This window comes from Rhinatrema bivittatum, chromosome 14 (genome assembly GCF_901001135.1).
Source record: "Rhinatrema bivittatum chromosome 14, aRhiBiv1.1, whole genome shotgun sequence".
NCBI classification, from domain to species: domain Eukaryota; kingdom Metazoa; phylum Chordata; class Amphibia; order Gymnophiona; family Rhinatrematidae; genus Rhinatrema; species Rhinatrema bivittatum.
In genome coordinates this window covers 16,705,274-16,729,831 of record NC_042628.1, presented here as the reverse complement: position 1 = coordinate 16,729,831, position 24,558 = coordinate 16,705,274, and the positions used below count along the sequence as shown (strand labels likewise).

Here is a 24,558-nt window from a genome sequence, read left to right as displayed (position 1 = left end):
TTTGGCTTCAGAAAGCAACTGAACACTGAGATGCTACTACTAGCAATGAACGACTTCGTACTCAAAGGTTTTGAAAAAGGCCACAGCTACCTTCTAATCCTACTCGACCTATCTGCAGCCTTTGATACAGTAAACCACTCCATCATGATTAACCATCTATCCGAAATTGGAGCTAAGGAAACAACCCTACAATGGTTCTCCTCTTTCCTATCACAAAGATCCTACCAAGTACTACTTAATGATTCCCTCTCAAAGAAAATCAATCTAAACACTGGAGTTCCCCAAGGATCCGCTCTGTCAACGCTCTTTAACATCTATCTGCTTCCATTATGCCACTTCCTATCAAACCTCAATCTGACCCACTTCATCTATGCTGATGATATTCAAATATTAATCCCAATAAAAAAAATCACTAGAAGAAACATACAAATTAACAGCAACTTACCTAAACAACATAAAGAAATACTAGCCAACTTAAAACTCATCCTCAACTTCGACAAGACTGAAATGATCTTATTAGACAGAAGGAAGGAACAACTCTCCTCAAATACCACCACTCAACCTAATGAATCAAAATACGGTTATATCTCCAATCAATCATGCTCGCAACCTCGGAGTAATAATTGACAGGGAACTTTTCTTTCAAAAACCATATCACAACAAAAATCAAAGACAAATATCATAAACTTCTTACACTCCGTCATTTAAAACCTTTTCTTTCCAACAATGATTTCAATTACTAGTTTTCTCCAACATAGATTACTGTAACTCACTCCTTTTCAACTTACCTCTAAACACTATTCGCCCACTCCAGATCATACAGAACGCAGTTGCAAGAATCCTCACTGGATCCAAAAAGCACGACCACATCACTCCAATACTTATCTCACTACATTGGCTACCAATAAGATTCAGGATTGAATACAAAGTACTATCCATCCTACATAAAATTATATATGAAAAACAAGAAAATTGGCTAAGCTCCTTCATAAAACTACATACCCCAAACAGAAACCTCAGATCAGCAAATAAGGGACTTCTAAAAACACCACCTACGCATTCCAATCAACTCACCTCAACTCAAAAGACAGCAATATCTCTAGGTAGCCCAAAACTCTGGAACTCTCTCCCAACTGAACTCAGAACTCAAGAAAGCCTAAAAACCTTCAAAAAAGATCTAAAAACATGGTTGTTCAACAAAGCATACCAACTCACCCAATGATCAACACAACAACATCACCCTCCCTCCAACCTGAAGAATAAAATGAATAAATGAAACTCATCACAACTATGTATTATAACTAAGAAGTGAAACGTAAAACAGAACAGTATCTAACTAGCATATGATACCCCTATGTTTAACAGTTTGAATCTTGTTGAAACCCTGTTTATCCCCCCTTAACCTTGTAACCTTCATATTTTTTGTAAACCGTTATGATGGCTTTTTGATAACGAATCCGAATGACAGTATATAAAACTTGATAAATAAATAAATAAAATCATGGCGTTCATAAGCACACAAAGTCCTATCAAAAGGACTGGAGACACTAGCACGGAAGGAGAAAAGGACCAGGGTGCAGGACCAAACACTCGAGCAGGTATCAAGATTTCTTACCCGATGGAAGAATTTCTCCAGCCTCTCTTTCAGAACCGCTACACCTCCATCCTCCATCGTCTTTAGAAACGTACCATTAAAAAGCTGAAAGAGAAAAGCCTTAATGCTGACACTGCATGTGTTAGGAATACAATAGGATTCTTGCTTGCAACAAAATCTGAGGAGAAGGCTAAAGGGTTTAGCTCCAGTTTAATGAGCTAAGTGGATCGTGACCATATGATGGTCAGCATCATGCAGCTTCTCAATCTCTTGCATGAGACTGGGCCATGGACTTGGTGTTGCTCCAAAGGGCTGGCTCAACCTGATGAGTGACTGAGGAAGAGCTGAGGACATAGCGTTGGATCCCAGCTAATAGACCAGGGAAATATTAACTAATTTCCCTTGCCCTTTCTTGGCCTCCTAAATTAAATTCTGTCACAAGTGGGAGGCACTGCTACTTGAAATGAATGCAAGAACTGTAAAGTTAGAGCAAACGCAGGACCTCTGCTTCCCAGACTTGACAACGATGTGTTTTCAGCGATGTGCTTAGTCCATGGGATCCGGGGGGGGGGGGGCAGTCACGAGTGCCCCATTACGACCGCACCCCCTGCTGACTAGCCCATCTAGTGTCAAGAATGAATGTAAGGCGACAGTGCAGCCTAGCCATGCAGATGGTGGAAATTAAACAGCCAAATACAAAAAGATGGAGGTCACACTGCACTTTCATGATGGGGATCCACTCTACAAAAAAGTTATAAATTCTAACAGACACAGTTAACTTTACCACTACGCTTTCACGATGGGGATCCACTCTACAAAAAAGTTATAAATTCTAACAGACACAGTTAACTTTACCTTATACATGCAGTAGCACTGGTGCAACACTGAACTATAAACTTTATCCTGTAAGAAAGAGTGAAAATGGAAAACAGATTTCATTATTCTCCTGTGTTACAAGATATTACTCAGGTCAACTAGTACTTTAACAAGCAATGTAACTGATAAATCAAGCACCTCCTGCCTGCTCACCGCCTGGCAACCTCCAAAACAGCGAGCTAGCCACTTCTTATCCTGGCTGAAGATAAGAGGGCCTCACTTGCAACTGTTCAGAGAAGTGTAGGAATTTATTCTGGAGGTCTCCTCCCCGGTAACCCATCTAGCTTGACTGGGCTGTATGAAGAGTAGAGATCCCATGTTTCCAACAGAGTACAGAGCCTTTTTTCATAATTTCATTAATAAACCCTAAGTGGATACGTGTGTTTGCATCTACATCTATGTTCACTGCTGTGTGTATCTCTTTGTATCTTACCAATAACTCGTCCTCCTGATACTCAACTACAGGTCTTCCATCCTTGTTGGGTTTTTCTACAGTAGGATTCCGTACAACCTACAAAAGTTTAACAATAAAACACTACACATAGTAACACGGTAAATGACAGCAGATAAAGGCCAAAATGGCTCGTCTAGTCTGCCCATTTGATTTTTCTGCACTTGGGTGGAGGGGCATATGCATTCAGACATGCAACCCAACACCACCTCCCTCTCCCCACATCTTTTATATTGACCTCTCCACCTTTTGCTTACTACTCTATATCCTTCCAAGCATGCCCAAAACATGTTACAGCGATAGCCTCCACCATGCTTGCTAGTAGGCCCCATGCGTGCTGAAATTAGGCTCATTAAAATTTGGATTTATCCATGGTTCCTCCATGCAGGGTCCCCTAAAGGCCCAATTCAATTATACATTATGTTTAGGATTGTAATGTTATCTGAATGCCTTCTAGGAAGCACAAGGCATTGCCCAGGCTGCTTTTGGGCTGTAAGTGCCCACAGTATGCCACTGTGGGCTCTATTCATCGCTCTGAGCCAGTAAATACCTGTGCGTCATTCCCATTATTTTGCCACCGAGTATCCTCTGTGTATGATCCTGCACTTTTTTGAATTCCATGACCATTCTAGTCTCTACAGCTTCCACCAAGTGGGCATTGCAGGTATCCACCACCATTTGTTTTTCATCGCACATTTCTCTGCAACATCTTAAGAATTATTTCTTGTGATATATAAAAGCCATGGAAATGGCTTTAGTAGTTTTATCAATATTTTTGGACTTAAAACCTTCTTCTCCTTACCCATCAGACCTTTTTTCTTTTTCCGCAGTTGTGCAGAGGGCAATTCTGAACACCTTGCAGGGCTTACAAGCCCATGTGTACTTTGTACTTGGGGGACTGCAGACATTTTCAAAGGGAAACTCTGCTTGCTGGCACGCACGACCCAGGTGCAAAGTACCTGCCAGACAGTTTGCTGGGAGATTTAGAAATGCAATCTTCAGGCAGATCTTCCTTCCACTGACCTAACCTTGTCAAGTTTTTCCTGTAACTAAAAGTATGCACTCTGCGTTTACCGGCATAAAAATGTTCAATTATTTTCCCCTACATGTGGCCTTCTCCACACTCCTCCCTTCTATTGTACTGAAGCAACCTCCTGTGCCTGAGGCAGCAGGGGGGGGCAATATTGCCACTCTTGGAGTGATCAGTAGGGCCTGGCAGCCCTCTGTGGACCCTACGCCAAGCAGAAGGCACCTGAGCCTGATGTCCCATCTGGGAGGGCAGGGCACTCGCGAGTGCTCTGCAGCACAAACCTACTTTAGTCATTCAGAAATGCAACAATTCAACAAAAACAATGTAATAAGGCTTATATTATGCAGAGAAATACCATGACCATCCAAAAGTTCTCTTCTGGTTCATGAAAAAACTGCCTGTTTTTCAGTGTATGTAAGGATTTTGCAGGCTTTGAAGGACTGAAGGTCCTAGAAAAGTTAAAAAAAAGAGACTTTTAAGGACAAATTCTATCCAAAACAAATTTTATAATTTGATAGCAGAAGGAAACGGTTTTTGTCTTACTACCTTGTGAACTGTACTATTGCTTCACATAAACCGACATTTCTAATTTTTTCATTCTTTTCAACTTCATTTGGGTGATAAAAAAGAATCTTTTTTTCTTCCTGAGGAGAAAAATGAAAAGAAGAAATATAAATAATAATAGTAAACATGGCAAAACGAGAGAGAGAGAGACCAATTTTGTTCTCAAGTCAGTCCCATGGATTCTTCTCGTGCCCTGAAAGCTCCTGCATGTCTCACCGCTTCCCTGACCAGGATCTCTCCTTCGGGCGTTTTGCAGTTCATTCCTTTTTAGGATCTATGGTAGCATCTTTACGTTGCCCATGCTGTCAATGCTCTTTTCTCTCTCCGCAAGCTTCAGCGATCACCGCTAGGGCCATCGGCAGGAATCCTGCATTTTAACGCAGTCCAAAACTTGGTGGTACTGATTTAAATTGAAAGGGTGTATTGGGCTATTATGAAAGATTGTGTTCATGGATTTGGGAGGGATTCACTCTTTTGACCTGACAGTTGCCAGTTTCAACTGCACCCAGGGCTGGGATGTGGACCATGAGCCTTCCTTCACAACTACCTGGGGAAATTTCCTCTCTATTTTATACCCCTTCCCAACTTGCTTTTCTCCGGCCATTGCAGCGACAGCCTTCGGAACTCTGAAATCGTGGGCCCTAAATCCAAACATTAAGTGCCACCATTGCGTAATGGCTACGACTCTCCAGCCCCCACCCCCAGCTGACCCAGGGAGCAGAAGACCTGAGAAATAAACCCAGCACCGTCACTGAGCCAGCCCGAAAGCCACCCACTGCCCTTTCCCAGTGACTGGCGGAGAATGGAAACTGTTAGTTTCTCTCCCAGCTCTTGCTGGCCCAATCACAGTGCTCGATGGCCTAACTTGTTTGAGACAAACCGATATATATAAATCACTACAAGGAGGTGTAATAATATAACCAACAGAGAATTAACACCATTCCTCAATAATCCAGAAATGGACTAAAATATTGTGAATCTCTCTCTCTCAATATGTTATGTTCCGTCTAAAAAACATTTTTTTTTAGAAGAGATTGATTGTTTCATATAAAAAGTGAAGGCTGATACCATTCAGACACTCAAAGCCTCACAGGTAAATATAATCGTAAGCCACCAACCACCTTCCTCCCTATAATGTTCATTTTTTTTATAAGCACAGTTTTATGTGCACAGTTTTCAAAGGAACCTTTTGAATTTCTTTAAAAAAAATGTGCTTATAAAAAATGAACATTATAGGGAGGAAGTAGGTTGGTGGTTTATGATTATATTTTATATTTTATGTTCTCTGTCCACAAAACCATGGCAGGCAATAATTTCAATCAACTAATCATTAAGTATACTTGATTTCCTACTTTTATACACATAACTCTTGTACTCAGAAAGACGCTGGGCACCAAAGTCATTATTAGATACCAAATATTGGGATGTGATCACATGAATATTACTTCCCCTAATAAAAAAACAGGAGGCTAAAATGACGGCACAATCTCATTGCCCCCTTGCTCCATAAATTTCAAGAAAGCTCTTTAGGTGTTGAGAGGATATATTGTTTATACAATGCTGCTGTTAGGTTTTCCAGATTGCTGATTCCCAGACAACAAAACCATGTGTGTTTATCCAGTGCCTTAGGATATTTACAAATATGCATTACTGAAATAAAGAATACCATAACAGCATAAAGCTGCACCCATCCAAAGCATTTCAACACAACTAGCTTTCAGATTAGTGTGGCAGAAATACTGATTTCCAGCGCCTACTGGAATATTTGCACTGCTTCTGATCTTCAAATGGAGTCTCTAAATTAAAATCGGCACTAGCTTAAGAGTCACTGCAAATTTTTTTTCACCTTTCTTTTTATTAATAACTGTCAAAATAGACCCTCAAAGATGGGTATACACAATATTTACATCATGCAGAACTAAGGAGAGAAAAACACAACATGTATGTATTGTGTGACAGCATCATGGAAATGTGTGAAATCTAACCAATTTCTTTGACCGGGTGACCAGTTAGCTCGAAGAGAGCACTAGATGAGGTGCACTTGGATTTCAGCACAGCCTTTGACACTGTTCCACATAGACAACTTATAAACACAGCAAGTGCTCCGGGTACACTTATCTGGGCAAGTTCCACTGAATATCTGATTAAAGTTATCTAAGTACCTTATCTGGATAATTTTTCTGTCCTACCAGCTCACCTCAAAGTAAACAGAGGCCAGATGCTGCATCTCCTGGTGTCTTTTACCCAGTCACTAACTGGGTGCAACTTCAAAAGCCACATGCTGGTGACATGGAGCATGACAAATTCTCGAGTTAGAATAAATAGCAGGAGAGACCCCAGTCAGCCTGTCTGCATTATTCGGGCATTCTGGCTATTTAGTTCTGAGAAATTAAGTTTTACATTTCCTCAAGCTATTAAATAAATTGGACAGGTCCAGTCCCAGAGGGCCTGCACAAAAAGGAACCAGAAAGAGGTGCTGGTGTTCTTTCCTACAGAGATCTGCGGACAGTATGGTAGAAGAGCCAGGCAGCACAACTAGCATACTTGTTATGCTGATCATAGCTCAGGGTGCCTCCAATGCGACAGCCGATAGAACCACATAGGGCCACAAATAGACAGACGGACAGGACCTAGACAGAAAGCATTCTTTATTTCACAAGTAAATACTGCCTAAAATAAAGACCTAGGACCAATCTGATGGGCCTGTACCAGTGTTGCCATAGACGGCACAGCAGGGACTCAGGATACTGCAGAAAAAATTCACAGCTCCTGGGAGGAAATCCCATTTACTTCACAACAGCAATGCCTATGGGTGGGATTTATGGCACATGTATACCAAATCCCAAAGGAAAAGGTGGTATGTGGATCTCTACCATAAACTGTCACTGTAATGACTCAGTTATACAAAGGGAAGAGAAACATGAAAAACCCAGCTAGGGCAGGTTCCAACTCAACAGGAAGCTTTATGGAGCAGGTGGAAGCTCTCGGGCAAAAAAAGAACTTGAGGAAACCTTTTACTTTTCTCAGGGTCTTCTTACCCTCCTCCTCACTGTAAACTTTAAATGTTAAATTTAATTTATTTTAATTAAATTTAAATGTTAAATGTTAAATTTAAATGTTAAATGTTAAATGTAACTTTGCCTTATTCACCTCTCTTGTTAATTACTATTTTATTTATTGCTTCAGTTATACCCTGGTTCTATGTAAACCGATCCGATATGGTTATTACTATGAAGGTCGGTATAAAAAAGTGTTAAATAAATAAATAAAATAAAACCTAAACTCACCAAGCAGCAGTCTAATGCTGAAACTAAACGAGTCTTTCTGAAGTGTGGATGAGAGGATTCATTAGAATGCAGGTGACCACTGAGACTTGTGCATTCTGAACAAGCTACAAAGACTTCATGTTCTCAAAGAGCAGGCAGTGAAAATGAGCTGCCCATACTGAGAAAGTTTACATTTCTCTGCTTAGGTGAAAGGAGGGATAGCCAAATTCAGAAAGAAACAGTCTTCACATGCTCCTCGTCCAGATTACAGTATGCTAGAACCGTACCCACGGATAGCAATCTATTTGAACCAATACAGCACTCTGAATTAGGCGCTCAGCAACAATCTGCATAGATTTCTTTAAAATGTAAGCCATTTTATATGCGAGTTATATAACTACTGAAGTCGAATTAAGTAAATGATGCACTGATAAGATCACAAGCAACAATCTAGATACCATGAGTACAATCTAGCAGGATGTAAACAAAGAGCAATTGGGAAACTAAATAATAAACAAACAAACATATATCATTCCGTCACGTTCCCAGGCCAGTCAAGTACCGCACTATAACCGATATTTAAGTACAGAAGCTCAGCCGGCGCTGACTGCCAAGGGACGAAGCCTGCACCCACCTCTCCTTCCCGGGGGCCAAATTTGGGGTTGTAGATGAAGAAGCGCAAGAGCGAAGGGGCGGACTGCTTCTCTTGGGTCGCCGTCGCCATCCTCGGTCTCCGGGGGGGGGGGGGGGACGCGGAGCTGGTCAGACGTCGCACGGCCCTGGCATGACCCCCGCTCTCCCCCTGCACGTTCGGCCCGCAAACCCAGCGCCGCCAAAAACCCCCGAGCTGCAGGTGCCGGGGAGCCCCTGCCAAGGACGAAGGCGCCTACCTCAGCGGTGCGCGCCACCTGAGGGGCGGGCGCGGGCTGATGACGCAGGAGAGGCGGGCGAAAGACTAGGGCGAGCGCAGTCACACGGGCCGAGGTGGAAAAACATTTTCCACAGCTTCCGGGAGGCTTATCGGCGCGTCTGGCTGTATTGCTTTTAACCACAATAACTGAAGTCATAAAAATTAAAAATAAATTGGCTCGAAAATCACACTGACAATGAAAACAAATAATTATATACACACACACACACATATATATATATAGGGCCAGAATTCTTCTATAAACAATTGTTTGCTGTCTGAGGTACAATGAGGGTTTGGGGTAGGTAGCAAGCAAGCAGTGCCATATAGAGACAACTTTTGCTGTGGTCAATGCAACTGCAGTACAAATTTAATATAAACATGAAATGAGAAGATAAATCCCAAATCTGACCCTTCTAGGGCCCTTTTATGTTGGTTCCCAGTGTTGCATTCCTGCTTTTTTTTTATGTGCGGAGTTTAAGTTTATTGCAAACAAAAAAAGAAAAGGAAACAATGAAAGTGTCTTACAAAAAGCTTGCATTGTTCTTTGTCATCCACTGGTATTTTTGTTGCTATCCACCTTTTTTCTTTTATATGAAGACAATATTCAGCTAGCACATCTTATGTATGTGCCTCCATTTATCATCAGAGAAAGTGAAATTATTTACCAGTAATATTTGTTCTCTGATGACAGCAGCTCAGTGGAGTCACGCGTACCATCCTCTCCTTTTTTAGGAATTTGTTTCTTATTTTCTTCATTTGCTTATCATTAAACTAAATGGAAGTTGGCTTGTTATGCAAGTGCTTGATCTTGCATAATCCCTAAGCTTTTTCTAGAAATTTGCCAGGTGTTCTTCCAAAGCAGCATATAGCACAGGTCACGTTTCTCATATGGGGTCACATGATCTGCTGTCAGAGAATGAACATTACAACTAAGTCATTTCATGATTCATGCCCCAGGAAATAAATGTTACCATAAATGTATGACCTTGTTGGTGCATTGCCTCCTCCACCCTTTCTATTTTTACATATATTTTGTTAATCGATAAGGATGAATCTCTGTGGTCTGTCTTTATGTTGCCTATTCTTGTTATGTATTTCTTCCTTTAGTTATGTTAAAATGAGTTCGGGACTTCTGTTACTGAATGCATAGTATTACTATATTGGGTGGAGCTTGCAAAATGCTAAAAACAAAAATGTTGAGTGTTTCTGTCCTTTGGGTACAAGATATATATATATATATATATATATATATATATATATATATACATACACACACATACACTATACAAAATCTTTTAGCCTTTTCTGTGGAAACGAGGCTTTAATTGTGCACTTGTTTATTGACCTATGCTGAAGCCAATTTGGATTTTTTCCAGTGTATGTAGCTTTACCTATATGAAATCACCATGGAACATGTTAAGCAAGGTATTCACAAAGTTCATTCTCATTTGTTTTCAAGAGCCTGTACATACAAGTGACTTCTTAAAGATTTAACTTCTATCTCTCTATTATATGAACATTGATGTCTGATTATGTTTTCACCATCTTGGAAATCTCTGGTTGGGGCTAGGCTTGTATTGGTTTCTAAAGACTGATCTTGGTAAGATGGAAACTCTATTATCCCCTTACACCATTTGTAAACATAGACCATCACTGGTGGTGAGTACAGCCCTATTCTTACATTATATATTTTGAAACATAGCGTGGAAAATAAATAAGCTTTTTGTATGCTAGTAATGTGTCTAATCTAGGAACATGGAAGACATGTTATATTGAACATAGTGATAATATTTTGTACCACAACAATGATATCTTTCTCTGCTTCTCAATCATAATATTGTTAGAATGGCAAAACCTATTTGGCAGCAGCGATGATGGCATGGCTTTGGTTTTGTCAGCCAGCTTCACTCCAGCATCTTCTGATGTTATGGGCCATGCACCTGTCTTTCTGTTTATACAGGATGCAGTGTTTTAACCATACAAAAAAAAAATCATATTCAACCTCCCAGCCTCTACAATTACTAATATTTATTTACACCTTCACAACAATCTAAAAGCTTGGTAAGGCACGATTTCCCTTTGCCAAAATCATGTTGACTCTTCCACCTTAAGCCACATCTATCCCTGTGGTTGGTAATTTTGTTTTTAAAAATAACTTTCACCAATTTGCCTGGCACTGACATTAGCCGCACCAGTCTATAGTTGCCCAGATAACTTCTGGATCCCTTTTTTAAAAACTGGCATTATATCGGTCACCCTCTAGTCATCAGGTACTGTGGCTGTTTTAAATGATTTGTTACAAAGTTGCAGTATGAATGTTTATTTCAGAAACCTGGTGTAAATACCATCTGGGCCTGGTGATCCGTTAGGCATCAGCTTGTCAATTGGATCTATTATATCTTCCAGTTACACAGAAACTTGCTTTAGGTGCTCAGAATCATCACCATCAAAGCATCTTTCAGGTGTGGATGTGTCTCCAACATCCTCCTCAGTACAGACTGAGGAAAAAAAATATTCATTTAGTTTTTGTGGTAGTTCTTTATCCGTCCTGGAGTACTTTTTAGCCCTTGGTCATCGAACATTCCAACTTACTCCCTTTTCTTGCTTCAAATGTACTTGAAAGTTTTCACTATTAAAAGGTGAATTTTAAAAGCCCAAAGCACCCCAAGACCAGGAGATAAGCAAATATGTCAGGTTGGTGCACATCAAGCAGATTTTAAAAGCTGCCCGAGCATGCATGTAGCTGCTGCTGCGTGCACAAATAAAAAGCTAAAAAAAAAAAAAAAAAAAAAAAAAAAAAAAAAGGGGGTGGTGGGGCATGGACATTCCTAATTGCAACTTCAAATTAGCACCTAAATGCTTACATGCACAGGCGTGTGCCAGGCTCCCCTGCTGCGTTACTTTGCTTCTGAGGATGTGTAAGTAATAAAATAAATAGATAAAGCAGTGGGGTTGTAAGGGTTGGGACTAACAGTGGAGAAAGGAGGCTTTTAAACTTGGGGAGTTTAGAAATCCTAACCCTTACCTGGACAAACTGGGAAAACTGGTAATAGCATCACACTTGTCTATTAAAATCCACTCCCCCCATGTATGTGGTAGAAGCAGTATTTGTGCACATCCACAAAATTGCACGCATTCGAGCTATTTTATAAACACGTACATTATAAAATGTCAGCCTGCAGCCACAGATACAGCCAAATATGCACACATGTGCCCTTGCACCTGTTTAAGTTTTCATTTTAAGGCCTTATTTACCAAGCATTTTTCCCATAGAGACAGAATGGGAGAAAAGCTTTAGAAAATCAGCCCTTAAAGCATCTAACTTGCCAATATTTATGCTCCTCCCTATTTTCCTACTTTGCAGTTTGTTGAAAGATGTCCATTTGGCTTTAAAATTTCCTATTTCACCCAAACATTAAAGGATGGTGGCAGTTATTTGATCTTTTATAATGCATGGAAAACACTTTATCGGGAATTCCAAAATGGTATTTTTAAACCATGCCCCTGCCTCATGCAAACTTTTAACCTTGGCAATGACTATTTTTTCTAAATTGTCCTCATTTTATCTTAGTCTCCCTTTTAAAAGTTAAATGCTATTGCAGTAGTTTTCCTTAGTATCTGCTCTCCTGTGATTATGTCAAGTGTAATTGCCAAGGGATTCCACCACCTTTATTCCCTTGCACTAAGTCCTATGCTGCACAGAGCTAAATCTGAAGTAGTTCTCCCCCTTGTTGGTTTCATAACCAACTGCTACATGAAGCAGTCACTTATGGCATCTAGGAACATTACCTCCCTAGCATGTTCTGATGTGACATTTACCCACTCCATATTGGAGTAATTGAAGTCTCCTAGTATTATTGTGCTGCCACTTTTATTTACTTGTCTAATCTGTTAACATTTCACAACCTTGTCAAGTCTTGGCTATTTCCCATGGACTATGTTATTTATTATTGATTTTAGTTAACTCAGTATTATTTTGGCATTGCTTTGTATATAGTGTAGTGTTTCATTTTTACTACTCTATTTTATACTATTATGCACCTTTTGTGAAGTGTTATTTTGCTGTTACCTAGAGAGCCACTTGGTTATGATTGTATGGGTTATAAATATAGATAATACAATACAGTGTTTGAGGATCATTGCCAGCTGTGTGGTGGTGTACCCCTACTAATGTACTGTTCTCCACAGCACTTTGAACATCTGTCCTTAATTCCAGAGTGCAGTTTCTTTCCTGCAGAACTGATCCTACTTGACACTATACCATTCTTAACATACAGAGCCACATCTCCAGCAATTTGAGGTACCCTATCATGGTGATATAATTTGTACCTTGTATCAGTGTTCCATTTGGTTATCTTTCTTCCACCAGGTCTCTACAATGTTTATTACATCTATATTTTCATTTAGTGACACATTTTAACTCTTCAATCTTATTGTTCAGACTTCTGGCATTTGCAAAACAGACGTTTTAAAGTATGTTTATTTGTATTCAGAACCTGCTTATTAGTAGATGATACAGGTAGTTTAGAGTAATTCTTATGTTCTTTACTAAAAAAAGAAATAAATTGGGCTACTCCAATCTTTATCTTAGGGAAAAGCAGATGCTATTTTGCCAGTATCCTTTAACGACATCCTCACCAAATACACTTCTGAATAACTATCAACTTTTCCCCATGATCTAGTATAAAAGTTGCTCTCACCTTATTAAATGGTAGCACTAGCAACCAGATTCTACCCTCCTTCTGCTGAATGTTCTCCACCATTCTCTCATACCTGCATTGGATCTCAGCCCATTTCTAGGATCTTGCAGGTAACATGGGGAGTATGATTGAGAATGTAATGCTGGAGATTCTGACTTTCACTGTTCTACCTAAACCCTCACCCGCTCCTGCACCTTTGTTAGCCACATGTACTATGACAGCTGGCTCCTCCCCACTATTATCTAAAATCCTATCTAGGTGATAGGCAAGTTACCTTGTAATCCTCATATCCACAAGCCAGCCAGCTATGTACATTCCTAATGATTGACTCAATTATAACAGCAGTTCTAATGCTTCCTTGCTGGACACACATCCTCAGTCTAAAAGGATAAGGCATCAGCTGGTGGGAAGGTCCTAGCTACAGGATCACTTTCTGCAACACCAAGATAGCAGCCTCCTTCCAGGTGACCTTGATCCACTAAAGCAGCACAGGGGCTGCCAGGTTGTACAGCTCTGTGTTCCTAAAGGTCTTCTCTATGCCTCAGCTCCTCCAGATCTGGTACTCTATTCTCCAGAGATTGAACTCATTCTCTAAGAGCAAGGATCTCTTTACAACCTACAACTTCTCACCAAATAGATTTGCACCTATTGACCCTTGTATAAAGACCAGATAGCCCCCATCTTGCTGCATCTTAATCTTGAGTTGTTAATTCAAATTATTCAATCCTCAATTCCCACTTTCTCCAGCAAAAACTTACAATTTCTCTACATTCACCAGCAGATGCAGCTTCTGCTTTCAGAACTTCAGACCTGAAAATACTTCAGGATTTGCTTTCCTATATACTCAATATGTACTTCTAAGGCAAGTACTTCAAAACAAATGCCTCAGTGATCCAAATTGAAAGAAATGAAGTAGGTCTCTCAGCACTCCCTGACTAAAAATGGGCCAATTCAGTAAAGTCCAAGGGAGAGTGGGCAAATGCCCACTTGGTGCATGCACAGGCCACTCGCCTGTGCGTGCAATTCAGTATTTAAATTAGGTCCGGCAGTAGAAATGGCCCAGAGTGGCAGCTGTCAGAGGGTTTGACAGCATTGGTTTGAGCCTGCTGCCAGCCACAGGCTCGGAAACCAGATGCCAGCAAAATTGAGCGTCTGGTTTTTGACTGACAGCTATGGGCTGACTTCAATTTTTTTTTTTTTTTTTAAACACTTTTTACCCTTCGGGACCTCCGACTTAATAATCGCCATGATATTAAGTCAGAGGGTGCACAGAAAAGCAGTTTTTACTGCTTTTCTGTGCACTTTCCTGGTGTCCGAAGAAGTTAGCACCTACCTTTGGGTAGGCACTAATTTCTGAAAGTAAGATGTGTGGCTTGGCTGCACATTTTACTTTCTGTATCGCGTGGGAATACCTAATAGGGCCATCAACATGCATTTGCATGTTAAGGGTGCTATTAGGTTTGGCGGGTTGGATGCACATTTTCGGCCCCTTACTGAATAAGGGGAAAGGGAAAACGTGCGTCCAATGGCGGGTTAACAGTGCGCTCTGGAGCGCACTGTACTGTATCAGCCCGTAAGGCTTTTATCTCATTCTGTGGGGAAAATACTTAGAAAATGAGGCCCAATATTTGCAGTTAATACCTTTTCAAATCAAATGCTACTAGTTACTTCTCCAGGAACCAGCTCTCATACCTTCTTGGAACAAAAGGTAAATGACTTTTGCAAGCTCTGTAAACCGAATTAATTCAAACTCTCAAACTACTTTCTAAGCACATAAAGATACAAAATTAGTAGGGAATGAAATGACTGCACCACATTTCGTTGACCTTTTTATAATATGATGTCCTGAGGAGGGCAGTATATAGAACTAAAAAACCCCCAAAACTAATAGGTAATCCCAAATTTAAAGAAAAATTTTTCACCGATTTCTAGTTAAGCTCATTTTTATTGGATAATTTTTAAATGCAGTACCTGATGAAGTGTCTTACAGTCCAGGTTCTATATGCTACTAATCCTCCATCTTAGTAAGCAACAGATATGTTAAAGACACATTCAGGAATAATAGTTAATTCATCAGTAACTAAGGGATAAAAGCCAGGATGCCATCCATGTTGTAGGGCCTGGAGCATTTCTCTCCAGTTGTCTGGAGGGTTTTCCTTCCTTATTTGGATCCTTAGTCTGTTAAGAGAGTACCACCTCCTGGAACTCTGAAACACCACAGAAAACATTCAAGCATTAATGTAATAGGGAGTTCTACAAGTGAATGATATAAAAGGAAATTCTGTGGACTGTGACATACTGTCCCATAATATATGAACAGTCATGCAATTTCATAGTTCATGCTTTGTTTCCCTCTTGCTATAAAGGATAGTAATTGCAGTTATCCATATGGCCTTTTCTGGTTTTTTTTTTGGCACAGTTAGCTCCCATCATATAACAAAACTGAGTCATAAGTCAAATTCTGAGGCCCAACCCTGCTTTAAACCTAGCAACAAATGCAAAGACCAGTACAGAAACACAAGCAAGCTTCTCTAGGAAATACATTTTGAATTTAGGAGACTGTTGTGGGGTCCATTGGCAAAGATTCCAGTCAGTAATCAACAAGGAGGCAAAAGAAAAAGGGCTAAGTTTTTTTGGTTTTTTTTGCAGTCCAGCAGATGGGTTTACATTTGGGACAAACACAGCATACAGGCAAAAGAGGTGAGAAAGGTGGAAGTCCTTCTGAGGGCTTCATGCATATGCAGCTACAAATTCAGTCTTCGGGATGACCAAATTATGTATATTAGTCTGGTTCTTAGACTTATGTTTGTGAATATAGTTCCTGCATATTCCTTGGGGATATCCTGAAAGTGAGATTTGGCTGCTGGTCTTGAGAACAGAGTGAGACACCACCCTAGATGCAGGGAGCCTTATGATTTAAGAATGCACTTCTGGTTTGGATATGCAATCAGTTTTTGGTTTGACATGGAATCTATTTTTACAAGGCTAGGGCAGGGTTTCCCAAACCTGCCCTGATGACCTCACAATCATTCAAGTTTAAGATATCCATAATAAATATGTTAAGTTGCCAGTGTATGTAAATTTCCCATACATATTCATTGTGCATATCCTAAACTCCCAACTGGCTTTGGAAGCCCTGGACTAAGATTTGATTTGGAAGCTATTTTTAGCTTTATTATAAGAAATCTCTATGTGCCCATGTCCAATGAAAACAATTTTCATTTTTCACTGTTCAAGGAGGTTTTCTATGTTGATAAAACCTGCAGTTGGTGTAAAAAGAGGAGAAATACACATTTGTTTAGGAAGGAGTGGAATGGGAGTCAGTCTCATACCATCAGCGCCTATTTTACCATCTCCATCGTGGTCTATTGCTGACATGAATGCCTTGGTTTCACTGCTGGTTAAAACCCTGGCTCCAGCATCAAAACGCTGAAGAAAGAACCTGTGGGATCCAAAAAGGAGAACATGAGTGGGTGATCTATCATCTGTTTCCAGCCACATACTCTTCCTAAGCCCATGGTTCTCACAGGATCTCCAGTGGGTGCAAGATGTTTGGTTTGACATAACTTGAACTAATATCTTGTACTGTTTAGTAATAACTGCTTGTACCTTTGTTTTGGGGGGGGAAGGGTTAAAAGTATTGCAGAGAAGAAAAAACAACCCCCCCCCCCCCAAAAAAAAAAAAACAAACCAGGAGAAAATCATTGTTTAAGAAGAGAAGTCATAACTGGGATTGGTGTTCAGGGTAAGATTTTATTAGCAAAACCAGGAATTGCCAGAGTCCTTCCAGCCCCTCTTACTCAATCTGTGGAGAGTGAGCGAGAGAAAGACCAGATGGCCAGGGGGCTGTCCGGATCATCTGTCAGCATCACCTGAAGCTCACAGTCAGGAGCTGCTCATCTCCAGCTAACCTCATGACAATTTGTATTTGTTTTTATATACTGATATTCACCCATGGGTATCATGTGGGTTTACAAGGTAACTTGATAATTGACGGTGGTCATTATCTTTACATTGTAAAAACTCTGTGCTTTAACAATTAAAGTTATAATGTTATGTTTTTAATCATGTCTGAGAACGATTACCTAGAGACATGGCTGTTTAAATCTGTGCGGCCACTTACTTCAGTTCATCCTCCTCGATGAAGCCGCTATTGTCGTTATCCAGCACGCCGAAGACCTCCTTTATTTGGCAGGGTGTCTTCTTGGTCAAGCCACAGGTTTGGAAGAATTTTTTGTAGCTAAAGGACTCTGGTGCTGGTAGAAACAAAGGACACAGAGATTGTCAGCTTTGTGTCTTAAGTCATTGCCAATATTTCACATTTACTGTCAGACATTTTTCAATTCTTTTGAAATTCCAATCTGATATAAAATAGAACCGCAAGAGTATAGCAACCAATGGGCAACATGATCTTGTAAAACATGGTGTTTTGACCCGTTAAATACAAAGCTCCGGTCACAGAAATGCACTAAGTTTTCTTCCTTTAAACCTATCCTGCACTATGTATCTGTAGTATGAATCTGGGGAGACTTATGAAACACCTGTGGTTTAACCTTCATACTTTTGATCTGAGAATTGTGAAACGAGGTGGTTCTGTTCATTTATAAATGAGTTGAAAAGAATGAATGCATGATTTTTTTTTTTTAGATTGCATCACTAGATCACGAAATGAGGAATTAAAATTTGAAGAAATAAAGATCATGCCTGGGCAGTGAGCACATGGTGGGCAGGTTTACCCATGTTTGATGTCATCTCAGTGTGCTCTAATGTTACGGGTATTTAGAGAAAGCAATTGCCTGTACCATATAGCCATCCAATGGTTAAGTCACTAATCTTGAAATTTAAGCAGCTTCCTCTCCAGTTCCCTTGAACCTCTAGAAGCAGCCCTGCTAGCCAGAATCATAAGTTACCTTACATTGGGCCTTGTTTATTAAAGATTGCTTCCCTAGGCATATAAAATGGGAAAATGTGTTTAAATAAGGCCCATTGACTGGATCAGAATGATCCATAATGACTATGATGTCACAGATGACATCACAGTTTGCATGAACCAATCCAACCACAACAATTTGTGCTTCTGGATACTCCCAGAAGTTGAGGAATTGCTAGGGGATAACAGATTTCAGAAATAAGAACATGAGTAACATTTTAATTGATAGACCTGCTATTTGCTGGGTGTATTTGTTATAAAATAAATTTGCTATAATATATTATTCTGTACAATATACTTTTGCCAAATATCCAGGATGTAAAAAGGATACAAAGCTGGTTCTCCATTTTAAAAACAAAGCACCAGAGCTGGCCTTGCAGTTCAGAATGTGGCATGGGAGATCCGGGTTCAGATCTCCCCATACAGTGGTGTATCCTGCCAGCTCACAAGGATGCCCTAAGCAGGCTGGGAATACTGTCTAGGAAGAAAGGGAGGAGTAGACACCACTGGAGAGAAAAAAATACAAAACAATTGTTAAAAAACCCAGAAACCAAGGTACTGACTTTGGTTTAGATATTTTCTCATCTGTGTTAATATAAATAGATTAAATCTGGCCCAGTGGTAGGTAGTGCTGTACATCAATGCAGATGGGCCCTGAATCAGGTCTTTTACTCCTAGGGTTTGCTAGAGGGAAAGAAGGGGGGGGGGGGGGTAAGGAGTTGTGTCCAGATCCAGGGCCCCTGGCCCACTATCATCAGCTTTGGGGGTGGAGTGGGGCTATCAAGCAGGGGAAATATCCCCAGGTATTTGCACATGAAGGGATGATGAACTGGAAGCCTCCAGAGGATCCCATCCATTCTATCAAGGGATTCTTACATCTTTTCACCTTTTTTAAATTGTACTTCCACCAACAGGAAAGTACATGTTTTAAGTTATTGACTTAAAAAAGCCCTACTCTTATTTGTACACTTATTTTCTGCACAGTAATCATATTTTTCCCCCACAAGCCCACTTCTGTATTTTATTTTCTCAGTTCACTAGAAACTAGTGAACACATAGCTGTCACATTACTAATATAAAAGCATCAATGACAATTTCGGATTCTTTCAGAAATTCACGAGTCAGCAGCTTGAAGTAAAAGTATGTTAAGTCTGATACTGTGCTGTAATCCCCAGTTTGTGAGATTTTGCCCAGGAATAAACCCCTCTGGGACAAAGCCAAATACACTCCCCTCATCTGTCCCTCCCCCAGCTGGACCAAATATTTTGTTTACAGCAGGAGGGAAAAAAGCTGCCCCAAACTGAACATCTCCAGATTCTTAACCACTTTTGCAGCTCTTGAATTTTATTAGTTTGAACCCTAAATGAATTATGTGATATGCAAAATTATATCACAGCATTTATTGGCCAAGGATATCTGTGCTAATAATCATCTTAATGATTGTACCATTGCCTAAATAGCTGTGCTTTATTGCAGGTGATCATTAAACTGTGGTGTCTTGGGTCTGATTGTTAAACAGGTTGTATAAACACAATATTAATCTATGCAGTTTCCAGATTGATTATGGGTTCCTAGTTAAGCTAGGAATATCTGAATACCCCCCAATCAAAAAAAAAAAAAAAGTTTTATAGGCATTGTTCATTTCAATAAACTGATTAGTAATCCATATAGTCAACCACTGGAAGGCAGAAATAAGAGTTTACAAAATTGGAACTTAATTATTGTTGTATCTGAGCGCCCTGCTTCACCATTAGCTACAAGACAGAAAGAAATTGTATCATAGGTTTGACAGTCATTTAAACAGCTGCATAATCTTAACTCCCCCAGGAGAAAGGATGCCAGCATAGTGTAGAGTGGGCATGGGAAAGCTGATGCCAGCACTGCAGGGAGGTCCAGTAACTGAACAGGGCTTGCTTCCCCCTACCTGTTGCCACCAGAGAGGCCTTAGTACTTCCCTCGACCTGCCACCACCACCGGATGGAGGATCTGCAGCTGCAAGATTAGTAAAGTTGGTTGAAATGTTTATATTTTTATAACACAAAAATGGGGGAAGCTCAAAGCCCAAGTGAAGTTATTGGGATAGCGAGATCAATGTAGCAAAGGTTGCTAACCACTCGCTTAGCATGACTGATTTGAAGAGATAACAAGAAGTTCCACACAGAATTAATGGAGCCTGCTTTTCAGGACTTGTGCATAGTCATATGGTCAGGATCCTTGGACCTCCCTGACCATATTCTGAAAATGTGGTACAAATAGGACACCAAACAAAAGTTATTGGAGCACACAGACACATATGGCCATATCATAAGCCTGCTTCCCTTTGGATAGAATCAGAGAAATGCAGAAGATTAAATACATCTAGGGCCAAATGAAAATACAGTATTCTCCTGTTTTAATCCACAAAAAAATAGTTGTGTGCTGCGATAAAAATAGTAACTAAAAACATGTTTAACAGGGTGAGTATCACTCAACATAAATCCTCTTCAAATTTTGATGTAATTGAGATTTTTTTTTATAGTTCTAGAGGTGTACAAAGTAGTTGCTAGGTAGATGTTAACGTTAAATCTTTTTCAAATTTTGATGCTGTATGTTGAGTGATATTCACCCTGTTAAACATGTTTTTAGTTACTATTTTTACTAACTAGCCACTATGAGTTATCGCAGCACACAACTATTTTTGTTGATTTTCCTTCTGGTGCGTTTCCTGTGCTTCGGTCCACCATATTTTTTTGTGGTGCTCTCTTGTTTTAGGCCTGATCCAGTAAAGCGTTTCTCCCATTCTTTGTCAGGGGGGGGACGGGACAAGCCTTAGAGAATAACTCAAAACAACTCCACATGGCATCATGGAGATCTACAATAGTATTTTATAGCCTACTGTACCAGATACATGCAGTGCATTGAAACAAGTATTTCAATACATCAACTGCATGTACTTTTCCTACATTTTTTTTAAAGTTACACACTTATTTTTTTCTGTGCATAAAATATAAGGATTTGCTCATGTAAAACCCAATTTACGTGTAGAAGTCTGTATATTTTACTACATGTGTATGTAATTGAAGTTACCAATTTTCCTCAATTCCTCTACCAGCTCGCCCAGTCCGTCAAGACCCTCCTGGCTCTTCTCCCTGAACTCCCCCCAGTTCACCCTACTCAGCCAGAGGTAAACCATAAACAAGTCTGATATCAATTACACAAGATAATTTGCAGGGGTAAGAATTACATAAGTTACCCAAATGTATGCGTGTAAGTCTTTATAAAATAACAACTTACACATGTGACTCTCTGCCATACCCCAGAATTCCCCTACTCCAGACCAAAAGTATGTGTTTGATGTTTATAAAACAGCAATTACAAGCTACTGATACCTATAGGTGCTAATTTTACACGCTTTGAAAATTCACCCCTTAGAAAACAGAGTATAGGGAAAATGCTCATCACACATGGCTTTTAAGTAGCTGTATCTTCAGAGTCTGGATATGATCTTCGTTTGTTTGGGGCTTTTTAACTGTCTTAGCGGGGAAGCTGGAGCACCAGCTGATAAAGCATGTGGAATAAAAGGAAGGCAAGTTACTCTGCCAGTGCATTCAGCACATTCGTTACCTTGACACTCTCTCAGAGCAGCTGCAATATCAGAGGCGCTGAGAACGCTGGTCAGGCTCATCTTGGATCTAGAAAGTAATCCGTTACAGACAGACAGACAGATTAATTGTCAGTACCAAGTAGTTTGGTTGCCGTATTAGGCCACTTGAATACAAGGTTAACAAATAAAAACAAAAATAATATAAGATACCTTTTAATTAGACTCAGCACGTTTCTAGATGAGTCCTATGAAGATGGTATCTATTTTATTTTTTTAACCTTTATTTCTATTATTTAAAAAAATAAGTATAAGCAACATTTATGTGAAATACTCGAACAAGAAGACTCAAGAGGAGAAACTAATCTGCTTGCAGAGCTTTTGCTAACCAAAACGAAGAATGCCCTGCAGCTGGAGCAGCTGCTTCTCCAGAAACAATTCGGAGCCCCGCACGCGCGAGGCTTTTTCCTCATTTAGGAAAAAAAAAATCCTCTAGCACAACACAAGAACGCCTTCCACCGTTCCCGCTTTAAAACCAGACTTGGTTGGGCAGTTACGAATCGAAATCCGTTCTCCTCCAAATAAATAGTTTTCAGGGAGTGATCGCCTGGGTCTTAAACGGAGCTTTTGGCTCCCGGATCCTTTGTTAGAAGGACTCGCCATGTTCTAGGTTTTAGAGCTCACCATCAGGGGTCAGTTTTCTCCCTGGCAAGATAGCACAGTCACAGCAAACAGCCGAGGAGAAGAAGCCCCAGAGTGAACATGGAGCTGCAGCCGGGCGCAGAGAAGAAGCCCCAGAGTGAACATGGAGCTGCAGCCGGGCGCAGAGAAGAAGCCCCAGAGTGAACATGGAGCTGCAGCCGGGCGCAGAGAAGAAGCCCCAGAGTGAACATGGAGCTGCAGCCGGGCGCAGAGAAGAAGCCCCAGAGTGAACATGGAGCTGCAGCCGGGCGCAGAGAAGAAGCCCCACAGTGAACATGGAGCTGCAGCCGGGCGCAGAGAAGAAGCCCCACAGTGAACATGGAGCTGCAGCCGGGCGCAGAGAAGAAGCCCCACAGTGAACATGGAGCTGCAGCCGGGCGCAGAGAACAAGCCCCAGAGTGAACATGGAGCTGCAGCCGGGCGCAGAGTCCCAGCTCAGCTTGTTACTCGGACCTTACCTGTTTCTTTTTTTGTGGCTTGCTGTAAAGACACAAGGGCTGAAGACATATAGGGCAGCACACCTGGGCTCTGGGCTACTAGTCTGGTTTATATAGGAGCCCAAAGGTGACAAAGCCCTACTTAGGTTACCTTGTCATGGATCAAATGCTTGATTTGATACAGAGCTCCAATTTCCTGCCTAACTAATTAAGCTTTTCCTATTTATAACCGGGGAGAATATGGATAAGTATAACAAAATTCACACTTATATAATTAGCATTTAGATCGCCTTTGTATAAGTTGTGTACAAGTTAAGAGTAAACACCAGGCTTGTCTAGCATTTGCTCTTTAGATTTTTAGTGCTATAAGTTAATTTAATAAAAAAAAAAAAAAAAGGAGAAGAGGACAGCTTGCTTGTTAATAAAATTATGGGGTGGAATAGCCAGAAGATGCTGCTGTCGGGGCCAGCTTTGTAGAAGGGCAAGCAGGGCAATTGCACAACGTTCCCGTGGCACATGGGGACCCCTTGAATGATGTCTCTTGGGCAGCTGGAAATGGGTGGGCTCCGGTATGTCTAACACCATCAGCCCTGGCCTCCATAGTAGGTTTACTAAGACGGGGGGGTGCTCATTATTAGCACTGGTGTTAACCCTTAGATCATTTACCAATCAGCACACCTTTAACATGAAAAAATACATTGTTTTCAAGTCAAGATCAACAGTTTTCTTTTGCTGCCAGAATTATACCCACCTTTATTTTCATACAGAAATGCTCCAGCACCAAATGGAGGCACATAAAATTCTAATAGTATGAAAAGGAACTGGCAGGGAAATGCAAATCTTCCCATGCAATTCAATGAGATATACACCGAAGGCTGTTTAGTGCTCCAGTTAACTTAGCTGGCTAATTAACTGGGCCAAAGAGCTGTCCTCAAGTTAGCTGGCTATAGTTAGCCAGCTATATTAAGTAACACAGTTGCACAGTTGACTATGCCTCCAAAGTTAGCTGAATTAATTTATCCGACTAACTTTGCTATCAGGACTGTGTCTGAATATGGGCGTCTTAATTATTTTTTTAACGTTTGAGGGTTGCCATACACAACTGCCTACAATGGGCCAGTGCTATAGGCTTCCTATCTGGAGAGAGACCAATGACTATAAGCTGTTTTCCCATCTATCTGTTCCCTGCAGGGTTGTGGCTAATGCTAGTGCTGCTTATAGTGTCAGCATCAGGCTCTGCTCTTTGTAAGGTGATGAATGAATTGTGCTGCATCTAATTAATCTGCTCCTGCCCTGTAAATACTCTCGGGCTGATACAGTACAGTGCGCTCCGATGGAGCGCACTGTACTGTAGTCCAATGTACTGTGGTCCAATGGCGGGTTAACAGTGCGCTCGAGCGCACTGTTAACCCGCCATTGGACCACATTTTCCCTTACCCCTTATTCAGTAAGGGGCGGAAAACGCGCATCCAACCCGCCGAACCTAATAGCAAATGCATGTTGATGGCCCTATTA

General features: G+C 40.7%; 2 protein-coding genes across 4 annotated transcripts in view; both read right to left on the bottom strand.

The window, feature by feature from the left end:
- Positions 1–8,792, bottom strand: part of CCZ1 (CCZ1 homolog, vacuolar protein trafficking and biogenesis associated) — a 39,734-nt gene extending 30,942 nt beyond the window's left edge. The window contains exons 1-6 of one of the 3 annotated variants that reach the window (XM_029576854.1): positions 8,672–8,792; positions 4,498–4,595; positions 4,307–4,400; positions 2,904–2,981; positions 2,450–2,497; positions 1,616–1,699 (exon numbers count right to left, since the gene is read on the bottom strand). In XM_029576854.1, the coding sequence (XP_029432714.1) occupies positions 1,616–1,699; positions 2,450–2,497; positions 2,904–2,981; positions 4,307–4,315 (219 nt within the window). In that variant the 5' untranslated portion in view covers positions 4,316–4,400; positions 4,498–4,595; positions 8,672–8,792. The other 2 variants (XM_029576855.1, XM_029576853.1) reach the window with 2 other exon arrangements.
- Positions 8,793–15,319: 6,527 nt separating this feature from the next.
- On the bottom strand, positions 15,320–23,222 carry LOC115076265 (parvalbumin, thymic CPV3-like). The gene is made up of 5 exons (XM_029577520.1): positions 23,065–23,222; positions 21,928–21,995; positions 17,518–17,650; positions 16,727–16,836; positions 15,320–15,601 (listed from the first exon to the last, which is right to left on the bottom strand). The coding sequence occupies exons 2-5, from the start codon at positions 21,986–21,988 to the stop codon at positions 15,576–15,578; spliced, it is 330 nt and encodes a 109-aa protein (XP_029433380.1). The 5' UTR covers positions 21,989–21,995; positions 23,065–23,222; the 3' UTR covers positions 15,320–15,575.
- Positions 23,223–24,558: the final 1,336 nt, after the last annotated feature.